Here is a 24401-nt window from a genome sequence, read left to right as displayed (position 1 = left end):
TACCATCTGTTGTTTCCATATGAAGATTGTCTAGTTTATCAGAGAGGCTAAACAAGAATTTATAAATTTGTCTCTTTCCATTTCATACTGTCACCTCACTTATTGCTTTAGTGCTTATCCACTGCTTCCTGCACAATATTTTGGTTCTCATGACAAAGCCTTTCTACTTCATCAACAGCAAACATGATAAGTAAATTCCTACATTTTTTGCCTAGATCATTAATGAAAATATTTCCTACTTCCACGTGTGTTTCCATTAGTCATCCTGGCTTCACTCCTACGATCCAACACAAGCAAAACTAAAAACACAGGCAAAATATTTGCTTAGTTGAAGTCATACCTAGATGAATCTTTGTTCTTACTGCAAAGCAATCTATTTCTGGTTCTTGACTTTATAGCTAATAAAAGTTTTTGCTGCTTTGATTTCTTTCATAAAGTCCAGCTCTGGTTTTTAGAAAACTCACTTTGTCTTCCCAATTCCTGACACTGAGAACAGCCATTCTCACTGGCCAGCTCGTGCCCAGCCATTTTTGGTGCTGGACTGATTCACAGGGGAAGATGAGGTTTTGAAAAATGTCCTCCAGGCTCTCCTCAACACACAGCAACACAAAATGGTCAGTGAGAAATTTTTTTGTTACAGAGAGCAATCCTCTGACGTTGTCCCAGAAAGAAACAGGAGAAGAGCTGAGCTCCATTACATGCCATGGCCCCACGGCTTCTCAGACACAGCTTCTCTCCCTTCCATACCTTCCAATCCTCCCCCTTTCGCAAGCACTTCTGCATTCCTAACTAACCATAGTAGCCTTCTAAATGCCTAAATATCTAAAATCAAACAGTGAGGGTAACTGGAGCACTTATAAATATCACAAACAACCTCTCCAGGCAACTCTGAGCACAAAGCTAGCTATTTATTCTATTTTGCCTTTGGCAAAGTGAAGCAGAAAAGCGACAGTGTCAAAGTCCACAACTGCACTCTTTCCTCTTGCTTCACAGCCAGCTGGCTCCTTAACAGCCTTTACTTTGCAGGTTTTGGCAAAAGCTTTTGGCAATCCAGGTTAATTAACTGTTCTTTGTTACACACTTCTCTACAGAATGGCCCAGAGAGCCCTGATTAGCCAAACATGCTTTTCCTTAGCAGAGGCAGTATTGAACGTCTAAATGCCTTGATCTTTTGTAAATTCTACTTTAAGATGTTAGTTCAACAATTTTTCTGATCACAGTCAGCAACTCCCCAGAGCATTTAGTCTTTCCAAAGTATAAGCGCCATTATCTGCTACTATTCTGAAGGCTGGCATAGAAATACACACTATATTTTTGATAGCTCAGACATCTAATTTTTAAATTCCTTCTAGAAAAACTTCATCAAAATATACAGAAAGTATTTCTGGCTCAGGAAGCCCCTGAGCTGCAAAGAGCTAGAGAGTGCTCAAAGGAAAGAAAAAAGGAAAGGAGAAAGGAGATACCGTGTAAGTTTACCCTATTCTTACTCCTCCCTCTGCACCTGCCCATAGCTATTCACCACAGAAGGTAACTCTGATCCAGTGCAGCTGCTCTTCTGCTCTCTGCTCTTGTAAAAATGGATGACCAATCCATTTAGCGTTCCAAGGGCTAAAAGGCGGGAGGAAGATACCTAGAGGAAAGTGCAGGGAGCATGGTGAACATGTGGTGATATTTCTGATATGCTCCTCCAGAGCCCAGGAATTTGCTGCTTTACGATATCCTGAGCCAGAGGTTGTAGCTACACCTTTGTGTAAAAAGGTACAATGTGAACTTGTCTGATTGCTTTTTGAATGATTCACACCTGCTACCTCTTCCAGCATTTCTATATAGGACTTCACAGTCACCAGGAGCACTTCACCATTGCTGCCAGATTAAAGAAAGGCTCTTTCTCCAGAGCTGTCCAAGCTGTAAGTGAACTGGTGCATAGAAGGATAAAAGACAACACTGAGCACAGCTTGGACAGGAACTGACTTGTCAGACTGTTTCATAGACATTTCTAGTCAAGGAGAGTGCAATGGACCTAATCTGCCTGGATTTAAGGGAAGTATCTCATGCCACACCTACAGGAGATTAGTGAAAGCAATCTGCAGACATTACTAGAAGAGCTGTCTCAATGGGAAACCTTAGCAGATTCTTACTTTTAATAGAAAACTCCTGAAACAAGAAATTAGGGATATTCCTGGAAGACCAACTTTAGAAATTATCCCACCCAATATGATTGTTAGCAACCTTCCCAAAAAAGCTGGCTTAGATCCATTCAGTTTGTAAGAAGCATCAAGCCAAAAGAACTGCAATTCCCAGTCATCACACAGGAATAGTGAGCTGAACTGAGTGAGATGAACTTAAGAGTACTATTATGTGAAGAATAGCACATTTAGGGACTACTAAACAAACAAAAACCAATAAAACACTCCTAAGGACTCATCAGCTGGAAGCAAAGGGGCATGAAAGACGCAGGGATTTCTGCCCTAACAATGCAACGCAATCATGGAGAAAACTCACGTGATTCCTGGTCTATCAGATATGGTATTTTACTTCAGAAGCAGGGAAGTATTAGCATTACTGAACAAGGCACTGATAAAACCACATTTACAACACTCTTATCAACTGTTTGAAGAAATATGAGACCAAACTGTGAAAAGCGAACAACTGAGGGGAAAAAAAAAAGTGCTATTAAGATGAATAAACAGAACAGAAAGCCTGCCCTTACAAAAGGAGGCTGAAATATTGGCTTGCTTAACCTGCCAAAAGGGACGTTACAAGGAGAAAGGCATTGTTCTTAAAGATGTTTGTGCAATGCCAGAGAAGGAGGATAAACTTAATTAAGGATAATAAAGTCACACAGGTCTAATTTGGTCTGAGTGAGTTTAGAAAGGAAGCTAGAGAAAGCGCAATGAAGCTCTGGGACAAGATTCCAAGCAGAGCAGTGGCATAAGATATTTACATGGTTTTAAGGCAGACCACAGCAAATTCATAGAAAACATCATATGGCAAGTTTGGAATGATTTTGGAGTTATATCACAGACTTCGATTTTCTGATATAAAACATACTCTGTGTACTAGTATCACAAAAAGAATACTGAAGACACTGGATCACCATGTGTTATACACGTTTATGCTGTGTTTTAAGAATGCCATCCTCCAGGCTTTCTGCCGTTCATTGTGACAGTCAAGAATAATTTCTTCTCTTGCTTGCAATTCATAACTTGTATTTGGATTTCTTCATCTCCCCTTCAGTTAAAGCACTACCACTAGTCACAGCTGGAGATGGAAAGTTAGGCAGGATTTACTGGCACTCCTTGGGATACTCAAACCCCTCAAGGTCCCTAGTCAGCAGCTAGTTCCCACACTCCAGGTGCCATAATCTCTAGCGAGTCAGATGATAGAACAGGACCACTGTATGGTTTTATGTTCTTCTGGTATTGGTCATAGTCCTGACTGATCTGGCATTTTCACCTAACAATATCATCGTTTCCCCCCACTTTCTTCCTTTGGAAGACTGCAGTGTGGAGGCATTAAATCTGTTGTACCAAAGGGCTCAACTTTGTATTAGTATTTTGGAGTGCACCTAGCAAAGGACTAGAAAGGGATGAAAAAAAGGAGAAATATAGAGGAAATCCCAGAAAACTCTGCAAAACCCCAAGTTCTGTCACTAGTTTCCCTGCAATTGTGGGGACTCATTTCCAAGATACAGAGGGTCACAGTCTCTCTGTCCCTCCCCAGGCACTTGTAGCTACAGAAGATGAGCCTGGCAAGTGCACAACTGCACAACAATACCTGACAGTCCTGCGTGAGGCAATTATTCACGAAAACAAACTTAGAGTTTGGAGAAAATGGCTCCTTCCTCCACAATACCAGCTACTCTGCTGAGATGGCAGACCCTGCACTTTCCTCTAAACAGTTGAGAACAGAGTCCTATCCGAGCCTCCAGCCCCCAACGCAGCACAGTCACCTTTCGTGATGTTGACCTCACGGATGCTGTAGCCCTCGCGCAGCCGGACTGAGACAATGCTCACGAGGTCAGCATGCACCTCCTTCTCAGTGTGCTTCTTCCTCCTCATTGCCAGAGCAGGGTTGCTGCTTGCAGACACCAGGTGCTCATTGAACAGTCTGTGCTGGGACACTGCAAATGGCAGAGAAGGAGTTTGTGAGGGAGCAACTCCCGCGCTCCTCATCCTACAGCAACAGCCTTCCCAAAGTACTTTACAAAAGCTGCCAGGAACACTCGCTGGCCTGAAGAACAGTACATCCTTCAGGCACCACTTACACCCACTCCTCATTCTACAACGCAGCAAACAGGTCCACTAGCGTGGCGAAGAGGCCTGGGAGAGGGGCAGGGTGGAGTGCCAGGCCCTGCTTCCTCTGGTACAGCCTTTGTGATAAGGCACGCATTGGAGTTACACATTTAGCCTAGACAGGCAGAAACTGCACAGCTGTTGCAACAGTCGCACAGCAAGCTTTTGGGCTTAACCCCTTTCCCTGGAAAACCGTGAATTCCCAGGCACTTTCTAAAAGGTGGAATGTGGAAGCCTTGAGTTTAAATCACTAACACCTGATCTTTTTAAGATTCAACATTTCCAAGTCCCAGGCCAGCTCTCTTCAAACTTGTCACTGTATGCGGCTTCTGCTGCCAAGTTACAGAAAGAGCAGATGGCACCAGCATATCGCCAGGGCATGAAAGGGTGTTTCCATGTTTTACTGGTAACTAATCTCTCCTGGCATACTCTCAGTTACTAACATTCACAAAATAAGAACAACCAAGAGAGGCATTTGGGACAGTTCTCAGGAGTCTAGTTTTTCAATCCAAACTGCCATCTGCAAGCCCGATTAGGACAAGCTCTCCAGAACATCCCCATCTGCGAGCCAGCGAGTGCGCAGGAAAGGTCGGACGAGAGCTTCTCACCCCCTCCAAGTTCCAACACAGCGGGCCTAACTGCAGTTTGCTGAGTGAAGTCCACAGAAAGGGGAACAGTGCAAAACAGGACATTAGTTTTCCCCAATCCACCCAATTCCTGGAATCAGGAGGGGAGTCACAGATGAGGCTGCATGGCCCAGTAGTGCCCAGAGCCTACAGGAGGCATGGCCTGGAGGGGACAAGGGAGAGTATCAGCATAACCAAGCCTGGAGGAGTCACCCCAAAGAGAGGTGCTGTAAGACATCCATCTGCTGAAGGAGGACATGCACATTCCTCACCGCAGTAGTATTCTGGATTCAGGGACTCCCCAGTATGCAGAAAGGAGTATAGCAGAAATGCCTTGTGATACACATTCAGATCCAGGCTCAGGGGATCCAGCTCAGGGCACGTGGAGAGGTAAGCACCAAAAGTGGCCATGGCAATGAATTTCATCAGTTCCACATTGGGAACATGTCCAAAGCTGCAATCGTACGAGTAGACACCGCCCACCTATGGGATGGATAAAGAAGATACCTGAGAGAGTACCGCAGTGCAGAGGACAAGGCAAAGCACCGGTAAAGGCCTCAAACAGGCAGAGAAGTCCCCTTTTCCCCTCTGGAGGTAAACACCACCGACAGCAACCACCTTCCTCCCTCTGGCAGGCAGCAGCCCCCACACTCCCTGCTCACGGCAGACATACCTGTACAAAGGAGCAGGCCACTGTGCCACTGCGGAGCTGGTTGAGTAAAGTCTCGCACACAGCCACATCAGGGACACTAGTCACGCCATCCGTAATTATTATTATACCTGTAAACAAGGCAGTATCTTAGTGCATCTCCCACCTCAACCAGCTACCACCCTCCCAGTATATCCACCAGAGATAAAATTTAGGCAGGGCAAAAGTAGAAAGGAAAATCCTGAGGTTGGTTTAGAGCTTCCAAGGCATTCTGCAGCTGGCAAACTTCCCAACTAGGTACAGCGAAGCACTCAGGCAGGGCACAGCTCTGCATACTCTGGGTTGTCCTGAGCAACAGTTACAGCTGTGCTTCCTCACAACTCCCTAACACTGACACATGGCACGTGGCGCAGTGTTGTTCTTCCCATTCCCACCACCACAATTTGCCCACCAAGTGCAGAGCAAAAGGTGCTGTTGAAATTTCATCCCTTACAAAACTAATCTCAGCCTAAGGCAGGAGGAATTTTGCAGCCCTTTGCAAACAACTGGGCAAACCTTAACCCAGAGGACGAAGCCAACCTGCGCTGGAGTTGGAGGGCAGCAGCTGCAGCGCTAGGATCCCCTGCCGAACCATGCTGACGAGGCCAACATCGGCAGTGACAACAGACACGCTGGGCTTCCTTCCAGATGACTCCTGCACGTCACCAGGGCTCTCTTGGCTCAGGGGTGACAAATCCACCTGGAAAAGTAAAAAAAACCCACAAGGCCCCATGGGGCAGACTTCAGCCTAGCTCTAGTTCTCACTCTCCCAAACAGCCTTCAGTCTAGCAGCCCCATGGTACCACAGCCCTGGAGCACTTCAGCAGACTCCACTTCTAGCTTTAATTTCCATGTGCTCTCAAAGTCCTGGTCACTTGGGCCCCTTAGAACAGCTGGGCAATGCTACTCTGGGGTGGAGAAAGGGGACAACATGCTCAAAGCTTTATTATAAGCTAATTTCTCACAGGAGGGGAAAGATGAGACACTTTGCGGTCACTAAAGCTCCTCTGCAGAGCAAAGCAGTTCCCAGTTAAAGAGATGGTGAATAACTCTTTTTTTTCCTTGTCATTTAGTAGAAGCTGCTACTAAATGACCATCTACTCAAGTAAAGTCCAGAAACGCTGGAGAGGCCGAGACAGCTATGTCTCAATTATGAAGCACTGCAGCAGAGGGGGTAAGAAGCCTTGCAAGGACAAAGTCTAGTGCCTATATGTTTAACTCTGTTCAAACAGCACTCGTTATGCAGTGCTGATATAAGCAAATGGAGGTAGGCTTCCCCTGCATCTTCTATGAAAAATATCCCCCAGGCAAAGCCTGAAATTTGTATAATTACACTGGTGAGGAATCTACTGCGTTCATAATCCCCTCATCTCCAGAAGGCTCTGGCAGTTCAACCCTGTAATAAACAATTGCTTCATTTTTACTGCTAACACAGAGAATGGGCGAGACCCTCCCCTGCAAAGCTACAGATGACTGGAGCTGGGAAAAGAAAATTAGAACTAACTAAAGTTTTGTTCTGCACAAATGGGAGGAGTCTGTGGCTGTGAGCAAAAAACCTGACTATCCATCACTTTAATCTGCCAGATGGCTTAAATTCAGACACTTGTTGACAATGATACAGCTAATGCAACTTCAAAAGTAAAAAAAGTTTCAGTCCCTGCCCTTCCCCTGGGGCCTCCCACCTCCACCCCACAGCCTGTGGCAGGACTCGCCAGTCCCTCTGGCCTGCAAGCGCGTCTCTTTCCCCCATTTGCATGGAAGAAGTTATAGGGTAGTTTACCACGAGAGACATACTGCAGCAAGCAGGAATGCATACAAAGCACTGCAAAAACACCAGCTGGACACATTGGTAAAGGTATTTACTTTCTGCAACCTTCTTTCTGTTCCAGGACTGACAGTCTTAGCATTCAAAGATACAAATTTCAGCTAGAATATGAGATTTGAAGCACTTCAGATATGCAACTGCAATAGATCACCAGTAACCTCTTGCTTATCCGATTTTGAGACTTTTTTTTTCTTTTTGCCCAAACTCTAATAACTAATGCTAAATAAGGACTGAATAACCTCAGCCAGGCCAGTAATGCCTTTGACTGTAAGAAGGGTGCCCAGAGATACGACTGTGACTGCCACGTGAACATGGCAGTATCACAATGTAACCTTCACATTCTTCATTTCCAAGATCAGGAGAGATGATCTTGATGAGAAATCCATAGACATTCTGAATCCCTACAGAGTCTCACTTTTAATTTCATCCTAAGCTGTATTTTATAGTGCTATCATTAAATTGCTGATACCTATATCCGTGGCTACTAAACAGCATCTGCCACAGATTTCAAGGAGTATTAGAAACTGCACCGGCTGTTTATTCAGTTTCATGGTCAGTTTTCATGGTAACAAGGAAGTATTTTCATTCCAGAAATGTAACAAGGGCCAAGGGCATATTCACAGCTGTTTACAGATTAATGACACAGGCCTAATCACCTCTCCCACCATCTTCTTCAGAGAGAAAACACATCCTACAGTTTGTCCCATGATGTACACAAAGTCAGGCTGCTTTATTGCACAATAATCTTGGAGAATGTAATCATTCTCATCAGTCCTTCCTCAGTGTTCATATCTCATTACTGGATCCCACAAAGTTATCTTACAAACTCCTTAGCTGTTCCTTCTCCAGACCTACGCCGCCGTTCCTCTTGCCACCCCACCCCAGAGGGGCCACAGAGTGCAAATCTCCAGGGAGCCAAGAGACGCCAACCACCTCTGCCCTCCTTACCTGCGGTTTGGGTTCATACTGTTGCTGGAGCATCTCTGCCACTTTGTTCTCAAAGGCACATAGCTGCGTGTAAACTTGGTGCAGAAAGGCCTCTCGCTTCGTCTCATCCAGCTGACAGCCCTGGAATAGTACCTGGCCCGAGGACACACATGTCAGTCATCGAGTTAAGGTTTTATAGTACCAGCCCCCAAAATGGTATGCAGGAACACAGTTCTGCACGGTGAAGTTCAGACACGTCCCTGACAAAGTACAAGTACAGCACAGGCCTCTTCTCACTATTCCTGCTCAGGGCCAACTGCCTGTGAGCAGCGGTGTCTCGTGGCATCTGCAGTGCACTCCACAGCAGATGCTCACATCACTCTTTGGGAAATCTCCTTCTTGGACAAGAAATTTCTACTTCATTTGCCTTCTTCCACGATAAGCAGTTGTCAGGAGAAAGCGATGTGGGATCCTTGTTAAGATAAGCCATTAACTCTGGTCTGATGTTTCTAAGGCAGGCCTGTTTGTTCTAATCTAACTCGCTGATAGACTGATCCAATTATCTTCCAGTAAGTGACTGGATAAACGAACAGCAAATTGAAATAAAGAAAAGAAAAAATTAGACTGGACATTACAAAAGAGGCTAAATGATGTGATAGAGTGAACCTGCCACCACAGAAAGTCCGCAAGCTGACAGGCATGACACTTGTGTTTACAGATGCCACCATTGTACAGGCAATCTCTGTCCACAACCAGGACGTAAAGAACATGTAACGTGTAGACAAAGAACTCAACAGATAGGTGGGATGCTGCATGTTATCCATATTCCCTCAACCTCAGATGGGCAAGACCTCATAGTCACATAGGAAAAGTAAATGATTACAATATAGACAGGTTTTCCTGGATGAGTGATACACATATATGCCTTTTTCTCCATAAAAGGAACATAAACCTTATCCAGTTGTACCCAGAGACTACAGTTTCTGGCCTCACACAATAAACAGGTCTTTAGAGAGATCCAAAGAAGAAAAAAGTAGCAAATTCAGAGTGCTCCATTTAGTGTAAATAGGGGAGATACTGAGGCAAAGCATGATGGTGTCTGCAGGATAGCTGGACAAGATGACACACAAAACATCAGTGGCAAATGGAGAAATTCCTGCTACGCTTACTTTGGTAGGACCTAAGAACAGACCAAAGCGAGGGCCGCACTCTTCAAGCACTATACAGACCATTAAAGACTGCAGCCTCACAGAAGGCTTGGGCAGAGGCGGGCTGGGGAGAGAGAGGGAGGGAACAAGCATAGACTAACAGGCTCCTCCTGTTACCACCCACTTTCCCTGGTATTAGCAAAGGGATGAAATACACCACCAGAAACGTGGAAATAATGTGAAAATACTGTGAGGTGGAAGGGATCAAGGATAAACTTCAAAAACCACACTGGCATCATAAACCAGACTTCAATTTATTAAACAGACCTGCCCTGGCTCAAAGTAAAATCTCATTGATAATCTCAATACTGAGGCCAGCTGCTCTCTCCAGCAAGGAGAAGCATATTCATACCAGTGCAAAAAGAGAGCAAGGTTTGTAGGAAGAGGCAATTATCTTTGAATAAACCACTGCTACACAGTTGGAGCAGGCAGACAAGCTTTAGGGCACATCAGCTCTTCTTGAATGCTTCAAGCTAATTATAACAGGCCAAAAAGAATTAGTCAACAGAAACTAAAAAAACACCAACAAAACACCAACACCAACACCAACAAGCAGCACACATTCGACATGAGGGAAATATTCCCTGTGGCCCAACTCTGAGACCGTGCCTGTGGGCGGTGTTCTCTGCTAGGCCCTGCTCCCCCAGGAGAAACATCCGCTTCCTGCCCAGAAAGGAGAAGTTGCTCACATACACTTCCCCACCACACCAGGCTGCACATTTTAATGAGACAAGTCTGCAGCACCTCAGATAACAGAGCCCAGCTACCACATGCCCCTGCTTTCCTCTGTGTTCACAGGAAGCCCACACAGTGAGCTGCTCACATGCTGAGCCATGTCAAGGGAGAGGCTGAACTTTACCTGATGGGACTGCAGGCCAATGATGGAGGAATACGCCTGGATGGTCACAAAGATCTCTGGCTGGTAGATAATGTCTGAACCGGGGATACGAAAGGGTCTTAACAATCCCACCAAGCATCGGGAAAGGGCATGAAACACTTCATCAAAAATTATCTCCCCTGTTGAGTCATCCTACAGAAACAGAGAAGGGGAACAGCTTTTTCATCTTCTAGGATTTTCAATCTCATTACTGGTTGCCCCACCATGCAGAGCCAGCAGCAAACATCCTTCTGCAGTGGCAGCTGGATTAAAATGACAGCTCCCCATAAACGAAAGTCACACATTGAGCATTCAGTAGAGAAACGGGATCTGCCATTAAGCTGCCTAGCTAGGACCACTGCATGCCTCCTGCCTGGGAAAAGCAAGACTTCTGCAACAGTTAAGACTAACACAGACAGGAATAAGCCTTCTCAGCAAGAAGATCCAGCCTTTTAATGCAGAACACCCCAAAGAGGCAGTTTCTGCACTTACCACAATCCCCGTGGAAGGGCTCAGATCAAGTTCAATCACAAATCGGTACTGGCGGGCCAGGAAGGTGACCCGCGTAGAGGGCACGAGGAGATAGGGCCTGGGCTGGACGGGCTCGTCTGGCTGCCACCCGTTAGGCAGGATGCTGAGAACATCAAGTTCATTTTCTGATTTTACCTACAAGAACAAGTAAATGGTACATGAGAGAATGTCAACCCAAAGCAAGAATCAGAGAAAGGAACTGGGTTAAAATCTTCTGCAGAGTCCAGCTGCTCGTGAGTGGCACAGAGCCACCTTGCCACATCAGGCCGTGGTGACATCATCCAGCCCTGGACACCAACTCACCAGCTCCGGCTCGGGCACGGCCCAGATGACCTGATGGAGTCGGCTGAGGACCCAGGCGAGGCGCACATTGCGGGAGATGCGATAGTCCTTCTTCATCAGGAGGAAAACGTGCCCTGCCTCCTCCACCTGCGGCGGGAGCATAGTGACCCAGGTCACCTCAGGGCTCGGCGGGCACCCCAGGAGGGCACCCCGGCCAGCACCCCGCCCTGCCGCTCACCCCCAGGCTGCTTCGGCCCCGCAGCCCTCGCCTTCCCTCACAGGCCAGGCCGGCCCCACTGCTCCCCGTCGCGGCCCTGTCCCCCGCACTGCGGCTACCCCTCACCTCGCTCCTGCCCTCGGGTCCCCGATTCCGCCCCCTCCCCAGCTCAGCCCTACCCCCAGCCCCGGCGCCGGCCCCGGCTCCCCGGCCCGGTCCCACCTCCGAGTCGGGCCTGTCGGCGGCCGCCATGTCCGGCGCGGCCCCGCCCCGCGCCCTCTGACCTTCACCCTCGCGCCCGCCCGGCACCGCTCCCCACGGCGCGCCTGTGACCCGGAAGCTACGCTCTCCCGTGGCAACGGGGCGGCACCGCCATGCAGGTGAGGGGCGCCGGGGCCGGGCCGGGGCTGAGCAAGGCTGCGGCCCGGCCCGGGGCAGCGGGGCGCGGGTCGGCTCGGGGGCGCGCCGGGCCGGGCCGGGCCGGGGGCGGGGAGGCGCTGCAGGCCCGCCCGGGCCGCTGCCGGAGCCTTGCCGCGGGCGGGAGGCCAGCGCGGCCTGCGGGGCCGCTCCGTGGCGGGGCCGAGCCTCGCGTTTCGGTGCCTCCTGTCACGGGAGCCCCGAGCTCCACGGGGCTCGGCCTGAGGCGGTGGTCAGCGCTGCTGCCGCCTTTGGCCCGGCCCTGGCGGGGGAGCGGCGATTCCCCCTCCGGCTGCGGCGGTGATTCCTGCCCGTCCTCGGCCCGTCTGCTCCCCAGGGGTCAAACCCACCCCGGGCTGAAGCAGCCTGCGTGGGAGACTGAGCTGGCCCTCGAGCAGCTGGTGCAATGCTTTCCTGTGCAACAATCTCCTCTTGCTGCACGGCTGTAGGGTGAGCGTGTGTACGGCTGTCTGAGTGCACCTCTCCCTCTCAGCCCTTGCTGCAGCCCTTGGTAAGAGTCATCAAACCAAAGGTCCACCTACCCGGCAGCCTGGCTTTGCCACTAGCCAAGAGGTCCATGCCCAAAAGAAGTTGTGAGAGCAAAATAAGCTACTGATGTCATTCTGTATAAACTATTGCTAGCACATCCCCTGTGTTTAATAGCCTTGAATGAATTTTCATTGATGGAAGAAGGATCTAGTTACTTTTTTTGAAACACTGAATTTTTAGCCTCCATAATGTCCAATGGAAAAGAGTTGCAGAGGTTAATGACAGGTTAACGGGCTGTAAAGATCCACCTTCTTTGGTTTGTTTGAAACTGCTACCTGCTGGCTTCATGCAAGTCTCCTGATTGTCTCAGAAAAGAAAGTGAAAAGGGGGTGTCCTGCAATTCCTCATCTGTAGGGTTTGTTATATTGTCTCTCCTCATTTCAGCCACTCGCACATACTAGTCTCTCTTCTGTTTTTAGCTGCTGCATCTGTGGAACTGATGAATATTCTTGATCATCCTTGTTGCCTTTATTTGTACATATTCCTACTATATCCCTTTTCAGTTGGAGGGACAAGAGTGACACATAATATTCGAGATGCAAATGAGGCATGCATTTATACGATGACATAATGATGCTTAGTTTTCTGTTCTTTTCCTAATAGATCCTATTATCGCTTTTACTTCCTTGACTGCTTCTTGAGCCTTGGGCAGATGTTTTCATGGGTTACCCTCAGATAATCCCAAGATCTTGTTTCTGAGTGATAACGTTATCAGCTCAGAGAATGTCATTGTGTACGGAAAGTCAAGATTTCCCCCCCGCCCCCTGCCTTTGTTTTGCCACGTGCATTGCTTTATGTTTACCTACTCTGAATTTCACCTTTACCTCTCAGTTGCTCCATATCAGGAGGTCCTTCAGCAACCCCTCCCATAAGCCCTATCTTTACTACCTCGGGGCAATTTAGTATTGCTAACGAACTCCTTAAAGCACCACTTGAATATAGCATACGCCTGTGAGAGGCACAGCATTCCTTGGAAACACCGCTCGGTCTTATTGCATGCATGCTTTGCAGTGCTTACATCTGCTTCCAGCTCTTAATGGCTTTGGAGAGAGCCTGCGAAAGAAGGAGGCTTGGAGTACGCTGCTGCCGCAAGAGCAATGCGTGTGCAATAGGATTTCGTTCATCCTCTTGAGGGCTTCTTGGGTAAGCACAGGCAACGGGCCAGGTGAATTGTCGTGGCTGCATATGCCTGGCACCCCTGCAGTGAAACACTGGCTACCAGCCCAACTTGTAATGCAGGCATTAGTGCATCTTCTCGCCCAAACCAAGTGTACACAAACAGTTGTAGACTCATTTCTTAATTGCACAGGAACTGACTAGTCCCATCACAAGATGGAGGAGAGTGCTTTTATGTCAAGGTGGAACACCCAGCAATCTGCTCCATGAATCCACTCCATGGACCGGGGGTCAAATTTTAACAAAGTTGACTCAGCCATTTCTTCTAAGGTGGTTAAGTGAAGTGAAGTCTGATCAGTGATTACTAAAAAAAGCCTTTATAGTCTTGTCAGACTATAAATAGAATAATTTTGTGTTCTCGTGAACATGGAAGATACCTGATAATCTCTCCAGTGAAGCTCACACTGGTCCAGTGTATTTAGACAGAACAACAACAAACCCAATAGCAAGCATGCCAACAGCCTTAGTCACTCTATCTGCTTTCCCAATCAGCATTCCCTTTCTATTATTTGATTGCTTTGTCCCACCCTCCTCATGGATTATTATTGTACAGTTCTCGACTTACATGAGCAGTTCATTAGGGCTGGGACTCTAATTACATTTTGCGCAATACTGTAGTATGAATAAGTTAGAATAGTTAAGATTCTAGAGGGTTTTTGCAAGAGTCAAGGATATGCCTTGGTGTCTTTGGCAACAGATCCCCTGTCCTGACACTTTATCTGTCACCATCCTCCTTCACCTGGGGATCTCAGTGGAAAAGGTTATTTAAACAACGTCATCCAGAGCAAAAGGCAGGAGGTGATGTGTGCGTGTGTCGGTATGTGCAGTCTCTGTCACGGCAGGGCCTTCCGCATCCGGTGAGGCAGAAGTAGAATAGGAGCTGCCAGTTTCTGTAGCAGCTGGAAGTGGCACTTGGGCAGGAAGAAAGTAAAGAATGAGGTAAAGGGCAGAAACTGGAGTCTTTAGGCCATGGACCTGATACTCATTTTGCAAAGGACTCTTTTGGATTAAGACATCACTGTGCCAACATCTGTCAGAAAAGGTTGAGGGAATGCTAATCTACTTTGAGCTGGACTAGCTTAAATGACTCACAAAGGTGGCATGAGCTAACTTTGATGACTTTGCCTGATGTGGTAAAAAGCAGATGTAAGTGATAATGTCTTCACTACACTTGTGTAGATCTTAAAGAGGACAGCTAGCCAAGGGTTTGTGTCAGGCACAAGTCTCTTGCCTAAGTGTTCCGACCCAAGGGGAAGGGGTCAGTGTGAAACCATAGTATTTTTATCTCCAGAGTCTCTGTTTGCTTCCCCTGAAAAGGAGGCTCTCTGTAGGAGAGATTGGACTATGGATGCATGTGTGTGGATCCACAACACCTTGGGAAGGTGTTAAGCTTTGTCCTCACCCCTTGTCTTTCTTCTCTTTTTTTAGAGAGAGGAGAAGCAGCTGGAGCTGACCCTGGAGGCACTTATCAGTCAGGTGGCTGACCTGAAGAACTCCTTGGTCAGTTTTATCTACAAGCTAGAGAACGAGTACGACCGACTCACATGGTAAGGTGTCTCACAGAGCTGGGGGCCCTGTCGATCACTGCTGAAGCTGTTCCAGACTCAGCTCAAAGGACCACAAAGTATAATTAAAAAACATTAGCCTGTTGTCAGTAGGTTTAAATTTGTTTTTCACATTTCTGCTGGAGGAACCACTACACGTCTTCTATCAGAAAACGAGTTGAAATCCATTGGTTTCATGCTGTATAGTAATAGAGTCATGCTAACACCTTTTAATCTAGACACTTTATGAGAGCTAGACTTGCATCTGTAGTGACTGGAAGCTTCTCAGACAAAATATCTTAGAGACCCACATACACTGTAAAATGAGCAATGGTTCTTTCTGCATTTCTTGACCTTTCTGGCTTTTTTGGCTCTGGTGTAAACTGAGATCTTGTGTTTTGCTGGTTCTGCATGTTTTACCAGACAGTTTGAGAGACTTGCAAGGTGGCATTCTCTTCCTGATGGAGCATAAAGGTGTTATAGCTACAGCTTAATAAACTATACGGTATCTTAGACAGTGTCTGCCACTGCAGCAAATCTTCACAGGCAGTTAGCATTTGTAGTTAATGTTGCAGAAGGCAGGAGAGGTGATGAATCCCCCAGAGAGAGCAAGCTGAAGGGGATCTCCTTGACAAGATTATCAGTTATTTTGCTTCATTATTGCTTAGTCTGGATAGCCAAACTATAAATATTGTTTCTTCTGGCTGTACTGCTTAGGAGTTAAATTGTTTCTCAGACCTTGCTCTAGAATTGCACTGGGAGAGTTAGTGATAAGGAAAGCATTGCTTCTGTGTATGTTACTGAAGTCCCAAACACCTACCACTTCCAGTGGTACTGCTTGTAATGTCCCTGCGCTATTTGCAGCATTTGAGGTATTTGCAGTAGGGACTGGGATTTGTCCACACCTGCACATTCAGCCCTAGGTTTTACTGATTACTGTCTGAAGTAGACTGATTTCAGGAGCAATAGTGTTATTTCCTCACTTCTCAGCCATTTGAGTGAAGAAGAGATAAAAGCCATCTGTGGCATCCCTTTCCATGTTCTGCCCTCTTTATTTGCTCTCCCAGGCCTTCGGTTCTGGACAGCTTTGCATTGCTCTCAGGGCAGCTGAACACCTTGAATAAAGTGCTAAAGCATGAGAAGACACCACTATTGCGAAACCAGGTTATCATACCCCTAGTGCTGTCTCCAGACCGTGATGAGGAGATCATGGTAAGAAACTTCCCTCTGAGTTTTGGCCCTGGAGTATCAGAAAGTGCTTGCATATCTGTTCCAGCTTGTCATTCCTTGTGCTTGGCATTCCTCAGCTCTGGGTGTAGGGAAAGAAAAGGTGATGAGTAGTTCTGCCTGGGAGCTGCTTTGCTGGGGGGCTTTCACCTACAAACACTTGCACTGGATACACTTTACAGGAGGTGTTCCTGTTCATAAATACGTTATTTTCATGATGTTGGGGCTGAAAGAGATAGTGTCTTGTTGTGTAACTGGGAGGTCTCCTTGCAAGCTCCTGGTTTTCTCTGCCGTAGCTGTGCTGTTTCTGTCAGACATCTACATCTAGATGTGCACTGTTTGTCATCTGACCAACATGGGATGTGTTACAGAACCTCTGGCGTGTGCTGGCAACATTTATTCTCTGCTTGAGTGAGAAAACATTTCAACTGATCATGGCCATGCTGGTGGGATTGCACTGCAGACCCCCGTGGGTTGCTCTGACTGAACAGGCACAGTGCAAATTCCTAGACAAATTGTTGAAACTTCCTAATGCTCCCCAGATCAAGGTTTCCCCACAGCATGCTACTAGCCTTGTTCCAGCACCATGGCCTGTGCTCCGGTCTTGAGCTGTCTGAGTGCTGGGCTGGAGGAGGAGGCTCTGAGTGTGGCTTGTCCAACTATTGCAGCGGCAGACAGAGGGGCGCGTGCCGGTGTTCAGCCATGAGGTAGTGCCTGACCATCTTCGAACTAAGCCTGACCCTGAGGTGGAGGAGCAGGAGAAGCAGCTGATCACAGATGCAGCTCGAATTAGCCCTGATGTGGCACAGGTAGGTGAAGAAGAGTTTGATACTTCTGCCTCTTAGCCCTAGGGCACAAGATGTCCTTTAACTCTGCTTCCTTCACCCTTCCATCTGACAGTTTTCTTTTTTGCTGTGTCCTTTTCTGTCTGAGATTTCTCCAGTTGACCCTAGCTGAGCTTGGTTTCCTCCACAGTTTCACAAACCAAGAGTATCCAGCCCACTGGCTGTTCACAGGAGGTGCCATCAGACCAGTCAGAGAAAGACGAAAGCTATCCCATCCCCATAGTGCCCTCCTGCATGCATTAGCACTGGGCTCTCTAGGCTCTGCTACCAAAATGCTTATGTTTGGTTACACAGACCCTGGGAAGAGAAGCTTGTTCGTTTACCTTGCTGACTTGTACTGAGTTGGAGGTGTCCTGGCGGTTTCTGATGGTTTTCATTTTGCAGAAACAGATCCAAAGTCTGAACAAAATGTGCTCAAATCTGCTGGAGAAAATCAGTAAGGAGGAGCGTGACTCTGAAAGTGGAGGTATGTCACTGAGGTGGAAGTGAGGTACAGGGTCCAAGCAGAAGGCTTGAGAGAGTAGTGGTAAAATAGGTAAATCACAGAGCCTGAAGCATGGGAAATGCAGATGAGCAGCATAAATGAAAGCATTCCAGAAGATGCAAGATTGGCTGTCCTGGAGCTCCCTAATTTGAAAAGGGGTCCTGTGGGCGCGATGTGTCCTGCTTGTGTGACCTATGCATGGCTGGAAGGTCATTCCAACCTTTTGCCATATCCCCCTTTGAGGAGGTGGTAAGTATTTAGCAAGAAAACATCCCGATCAACTTGGATTAATAAAAATAGTTGTGAAACTGCAGTGGCAGTGAATGGGAAACCCCTTAGCTATGTTCTGAACGAGTCCACAACATGTTTGTTGGCAGGCTTTTGTGTGATGTCCTCTAGATGATGGCTGCTTCAGACTCACGGTCAACCTTTTCTGGTTCTGACTCTGATGCTGGACATCCTTATTTTATTGGTGTCTGCCATCAGCTGCTCACTATTCCTGGGAGTGCTATGCACAACTCTCAAAGGTAGTGGGTTTTTTCTTTTGTCATCTTTGACACACATGTAGTGTAAGCAAGGACCCAAGCACAGGTTCTGTCTGGTTTCCAGGATTAATAGTATAACTGGGCAGGTGTGTGGTAGAAAAACTTGCAGACACCATGCTGCTCATGAGCCTCCAAAAGGGGATGTTGCCATTGTTTATCTAAAGCATAGTGCTTGTTACCTGCCATAGGATTCAGCATGGAAGAGCCTTTAGTGGGAACATTCTCATGGGCATGGAGGAGTTGGCTTCCTCTGTCCTCCTTCCCTGAGCAGCATATGCCCTGCTCTTAGTGGAGAAGCTCTTGGATCACCGCTGTCCCTGGATTTTGCAGCTTCTTTGACCGTGCTGAGGCTGTTGTAGGACAGCTTGTTAGAAGCTGATCTCTATTACATGCACCACAATAGCAGAAAAGTAAATTCAGGACCAGCTATGCTACTTTTTAGACTCGATTGCTAAAATGCTCCAAAATCACTTCTTTTTCTACAGGTTTACGACAGAACAAGCAGACTTTCAACCCTGCAGATACCAATGCGCTGGTGGCAGCTGTGGCCTTTGGGAAAGGACTGTCAAACCGGAGACCCCCTGGCTCTGGAGGATCTGTCCAGTCAGGCCAGCCAGGAGCTGGTGCCATCATTGCAGGTGCTTCAGGCATGCAGCAGGTCCCAATGTCAGGTGCACCAGCTCAGCAGCAGCCAATGCTGGCAGGAGTGCAGATGGCACAAGCAGGACAGCCAGGTAAATAAGTTGCATATCTGAGAGCAATTGAAATGCAGGGAGCAAGAAAGACAAATGCAGATGTAGACATTCTTCGCCAGTCACCTTTTAGATATAACCGAGTAAGAGGTTCCTTTCTGGCCTTAATAAGATGAGTCAGGTTGTAACAGTGGAGTAATACCTGCTTAAAATTGGCTCAGAAGTTGAAATGGATCCCAGCCATCCAGCTTCAGCTTCTTAACTCACACTGCAGTACCATTTTAATAATAGACTTAGTGAACATAGGAATCAGTATGGAGGGAGATCACAGTGTAGTTTTGCAGGGATCTATGCTGGGGGTTTTGCTGTCAAATTTAAGTTGTGGGTAGGCAATAAAGTGGAAAAGTTTGATGAGAATGAGTTATTTAAGGTAAGAAAAAAACAAAAGCTGTCTGTAAAGAGTCACAGAAGGATTTCATATACCAAGTGACTTCACTTAATAATAGTAGATTACATTTGTATTAAATATAAAGTGAAACACATAGGCATAGCAATTTGACTTTACATGTCCCGCACCTGGACTCTAACCTAGTTACTTGTATTTGGGAAATAGATACATGATATAATAGTTCTGTAAAGACATTGGATGTTCAGTTGGGGCAGAAATGCAAACCAAATGTTAGGAATTACTAGAAAAGGAACAGAGAAACAGAGGATATCATTAGGCCATTGTATAAATCCATTGGGCACCCACACCTGCAATATTATGTGCAGTTCTGATCTCTTCTCTGCTACTGGGGATAGCTTTGGGGTAGAGAGAAGAAAGTATGTAAGCCTATAAAATCCCAGATTGTATACAGCAGGTGAATGGGGAATGATTGTTCAATGTTTCCCATGATACAGAAGGATCGATGAAAGTGCACCAATTAAAATATCAGCTTGTAGATTTAGAACAAGAGGGAGATACTTTTCTGAATACTAAATAATTACACTGTAGAGCACATTGCCAAGCGTGCAATAGGTAAAGTTTATATGAGATGGAAAAGTAAGTAAGTAGGTAAATTTCTGGATGAAAAATCAGTCAACAGCTAATCCTGAAGACCGTCTATGACTCCAGGTCCCTGAGCCACAACATGTTAGAAGCAGAGGGGGTGTTCTGCAGAGGTGTCACTGCAGGCTTGCCCTGTTCTGGTATTCCTCCTTAAATGTCCTCTGCTGTCAGGAATGGGTTTGGCCTGGGGGACCTACAGGCCTAACCCTGTACTGTCATTCTTATGTTCGTGTTAATTGAGATTTTTGATATCAGATGTCCTAATTGGTGTTTTCTTGCCTGTATAATGACTGTTGTTCAGAAACGAACTTGAGCAACAATATTAATCCTAAGTTAATTATGTATTTATGTAAGAGTTAGAAAGTAATTTCCACTGTGATTTGGAAACAAAGAAGGCCCCTGTGATTTCTGGCTGCATACCCACAAACACTGTCTCCAGGATGGGAGGACAGTCGCTTCTGTACATCAAACAGAGTGTGCTGGTAACAAGAGCACTTGTCCAGCCTGTGTTACCAGGAAATTCCCTTTTGATAAGAGCAGCTATACTGGGTTTCGCCAAAGGTCAGTCCCACTATCCTGCTTTTGATAGTGCCCATAGCTGGGGCTTAAAGAATATAAGAACAAAGTATAGCCTGACAGCAGTTGTTATTTAGGGATATTAAGCCAGAGTTTGGTTTGAGACCAGTGGGTATAGCAGCCATCAATTTCTGCAGTTCCTTTTTGAATTACAGTTTTGACTTCTACAACACCTACGGCAATATGTCCCACAGCTTTATCACGTTTTGCTTAAAAAAAATTCCTTTTTATGTTTAAATCTTTTACCTGATAATTTTATTGCATGTTTCCTTTTTACCCATGTTGTGAGAAATGGCGAATAATCGTTCCTCAGTTACTTTCTCCATACTAGTTTTCATTTTTTGGAAGTCTGTCATGTCCTCCTCCCTTTGTCCATCTCCCCCCCCCCCCCCCCCCCAGCTAATGAGTCCTATTCTGTTTAATATGTCTTTGTGTGAAAATTATAATATATCTTGGACCATCCTTGTCACTCTTACCTGCAACTTTTCTGTTTTTTTTCAAGACTGGGAACACCAGAACCACTCACAGTATTCCAGATGTGGGTGAACCATACAGTCCTGTTCACTCTTCCTTTTGGAGTAATGTCTAACAGTATTTCTCTACTGATTGTTAGCACTGAAGTGATAGCAGATTGCCTGCCAATTCATTGCAGGCAATGACCCGCTTTGGATATGTTTGGGAAGGTTTAATAATCTTTATTCTTTTAGCCATTTGCTCATCAAATCTTTTTTTGTCCTGCTGCACTACAGTTTTAATTTTCAGAAGTTGTCCTTTTTTCCTGTTCTAATTTGAACACACATTCCACTTTCTGAAGGAGTGTTCTTTGAATATCCCTCTGTGCTGCTCTTTAATCACTGTCTTTTTGTTTATTTTTCTGATCATCTTCCTTTTGTCTAGCACTGTACACTTATTGTAAGCTGCTAGTACAATGTCTTTGAACACACTCCCATGTGTGATTGGTATCAGCAAAGAGTAATAATGTCCAAGAGGTGGATGTGGTTAAGAAAAATTAAGAGATCTGAGAGAGGCTTAGTAATTTAAATATATGCCCTGACTATAAATAATGCTACATGGAAGGGGATACAGCCTCTTGTGTTTGCCTCTCTGAAATGGAAGTGGAGATCAGTCTGGGTACTTCTGTGAGTGCTGCTGCCAGCAACTTCTGTGAGACTGAACAAGTCTCACGCTCCTGTAGGAGCCTCCTGACAAAGAGAAAGGCTTGTTTAGGATGGAACAAGGATAGAATTTGAGGGGATAGCAGGGGGACACAAGAATTGTCAAGGAGATTTCTCAACAGAGAAGGATGCCAATTTGTAGAAGAGATTGATTGTGTTAGGTCAGAAGCTGGAAGATGCTGTAGCAGGTAAGCCTAGTGTGGTACCTGGAGTGGAACAGGAAAAGCCCAGACAGGGTTGTTGCATGTTCCTGAGCCAATGTCCTCTCATATAGCCGATTTTGCACTGCTTTTTCTTTTTTTTTTTCCTCTCTCCAGGAAAAATGCCGAGTGGCATAAAAACAAACATCAAATCTGCCTCAATGCATCCATATCAGAGATGAGCTGAGATGAACTAGACCCAGGGAACAGCAGTAACCAGCATTGTTCCTGCTGCAGCCACCACACCTGGTTTCCTTCTAGGACTTCCAAGTCCCTCCACGTATCCACAAACCATATCCAGGGAGATAGGGGTTATGAGGCCCTTCCCTGGGTTTTATTTAGTGCTGGGTAGCTTGTGTGGAGCTGCTAGTGGCCATGCCTCCTGGACACAAGTACTTCTCTGTTCAGTTGGAGCAGAGGACTTTGCTTCCGGTATTGATCCCATCTTCTTCAGGTCTGGCCTGGAGGACAACTACCCTTTCCTGATACAGAACCTGAAGAGCGGCACGGAGCACTCTGCTCCTTGTTTCTGCTTGTTCACTCGGGATGTTCTTTCTTTACTCCCTCTCGTTGAATAAAGACCTTGTTATGCACACTGTGAGACACTGGTGTCCATCTCTCGGGTCATAAGGACTCTCATTTCCCTTTGGGTAAGGCTACAGAGCAGCTCCAATCTAAAATACACAGAAAATGTTCGAGGCTGAGTGCTGGAGCTGCAGGCTTATGCATAAAGAGCTGTTACAAAGCGAGTCAGCAGGGTACAAACATAAGCAGTAAACATCTTGTTCGTTGTAAACCCATTATGACTGTTCCCCAGAAAGCAAAATACTGGGAAAGACTATTACAAGGCCCACAGCAAGAAGGCAGCATTTCAGGAACAGAAGCACAGAGTTTTGTATTCTGATGCTGTTGCAAATCCCAGCTGGATCTGATTTCAGTTCCATAGTGCTCTGCTTCTGAGTTTCCTATGAAGTTTCTTAGCTACTTCAGGATTAATTTGTCACTTCAGAGAGGTATTTCAGTCTGCTTAGGACCGTGGCACCTCCAGATTGGCCAGGCTGTGAAGTCTGGCCCATTTCTCTTTGGAACTTGGCATTGTGAAGCCATCCCTGTTCTACTTTCTGCCCTTCAGCTGTAACATACGATCTGCCTAATGAAAGATTCCCCTGAGAATAAAGGGTGGGGATGCATGCCCACAGAGCATGCCAGTACATACAGCACTATCCTAAAGACAACCATCCTGCCTCTTGCTGCTCTTGCCTGGACTTTCCTTTTGACTTGTGAAAGCCAGCACTGTATTTTACTCAATAGCATCTGTCAGCAATCTTACGGGTGAGGAAATCTCCACTCAGCAGATACAGCCTGCAGCTGCTCCTGCACTGCTTGCCTCTGAGCTAATCAGATCCAGCTTATTTGTGGAGGTTGTGGGCTGTTCTCCCAAAACAAAACCGTCCACAAAGCTGTGACTGGAGCAGTTACTGACCCATTTTGATGTGCAGGCCCTTGAAAAGCACTGAGCTGGGAAGTAGAAAGTTGAGCTGGAAGCACAAGCAGCTTATATGATAAGCAAAGCCGCTCTACTACGAATGAGCCCAGCGACATGTCTGCAATGGCACCAGCCCAGCCAGACTGATGGGATTGCTTTTAGCTCTTAATGAACGCGGAGCTCCTGGCTCTCTCGGGACCAGGGAGCTGGTGTGAAGGCAGGGGCATGCTGCTGGCTCTGGTGCGAGGGTTTTGTGCAGTGCCTGGAGCCTGATAGCAGGGGAGTCAGAGCCTGCAGGGCTATGCCCTGCGATGGGCTGAGCACCGCAGGGACAGCTGTTCCCTGCTCTATCTCATGTCCCTGCTTTGGTTGGGAAGGAAGGCAGAAAACTGTCAGAGAAACACGTGTCAGATCCCTGGCACTCGTCATCCATGGAGCCTCAGCTCTAGGATGCTGCTTCACTTTGTCCCCCCAGACTGGCTTCCTTATAAAGCTAAAATGTCTCAGCGCAGGAGCGCCGGGGCCAGGGGCTGGCCAGGGTGATTCTGGCAGCCTGGGACACAGGCAGAGCATGGCTGCCTGCTACCCACGCTAACCTGGCTTTCCTGAAAACGCCTCCAGTGGGCCGGGCCAGGCCAGACCTTTCACACACTTGGACGGGAGGAAGGGAAATACAGGCAGGGTTTTTTTCCGTAGATTATAGAGCCGGGGAGGCCGGCTAAGCTAGCCAGCGTAACTTCCTGCATGACACAGGCTGCCCTGAATTAGTTCTTGTGTAAATTAGAGCACTGTTGTTAGGAAAACAGTTGATCTTGCACTGATATGTCTCTGCTACAGTGGCTGGTAGATTGTTCTAAAGGTTAATTTGCTTATTGCACCTTATATTGAGGCTGCATTTCTTTAATTTCCTTCAAGCTGCTGGATCTTCTCAGCCAGGGAGTGAGCCCCTGAGCTGTTA

The 24401-nt window shown here is 46.7% G+C and overlaps 2 protein-coding genes across 2 annotated transcripts in view; one reads left to right on the top strand and one right to left on the bottom strand.

Annotated features, from left to right (window-relative positions):
- Positions 1-11728, bottom strand: part of SZT2 (SZT2 subunit of KICSTOR complex) — a 59693-nt gene extending 47965 nt beyond the window's left edge. The window contains 9 exon segments of the mRNA XM_050900577.1: positions 3953-4123; positions 5194-5404; positions 5595-5701; positions 6150-6309; positions 8383-8514; positions 10429-10599; positions 10939-11112; positions 11281-11406; positions 11699-11728. Of these exon segments, the coding sequence (XP_050756534.1) occupies positions 3953-4123; positions 5194-5404; positions 5595-5701; positions 6150-6309; positions 8383-8514; positions 10429-10599; positions 10939-11112; positions 11281-11406; positions 11699-11728 (1282 nt within the window).
- A 3380-nt stretch (positions 11729-15108) lies between these two features.
- On the top strand, positions 15109-22553 carry MED8 (mediator complex subunit 8). Its single transcript, XM_050900964.1, has 5 exons — positions 15109-15165; positions 17058-17198; positions 17619-17700; positions 18749-18997; positions 22075-22553. Exons 1-5 carry the CDS (start codon positions 15163-15165, stop codon positions 22137-22139), a joined length of 540 nt encoding a protein of 179 aa, XP_050756921.1. The 5' UTR covers positions 15109-15162; the 3' UTR covers positions 22140-22553.
- Positions 22554-24401: the final 1848 nt, after the last annotated feature.

This window comes from Gymnogyps californianus, chromosome 8 (genome assembly GCF_018139145.2).
Source record: "Gymnogyps californianus isolate 813 chromosome 8, ASM1813914v2, whole genome shotgun sequence".
Taxonomy (NCBI): Eukaryota; Metazoa; Chordata; class Aves; order Accipitriformes; family Cathartidae; genus Gymnogyps; species Gymnogyps californianus.
The sequence above is the reverse complement of the archived record's forward strand: the minus strand, read 5'-3'. Positions and strand labels throughout refer to the sequence as shown.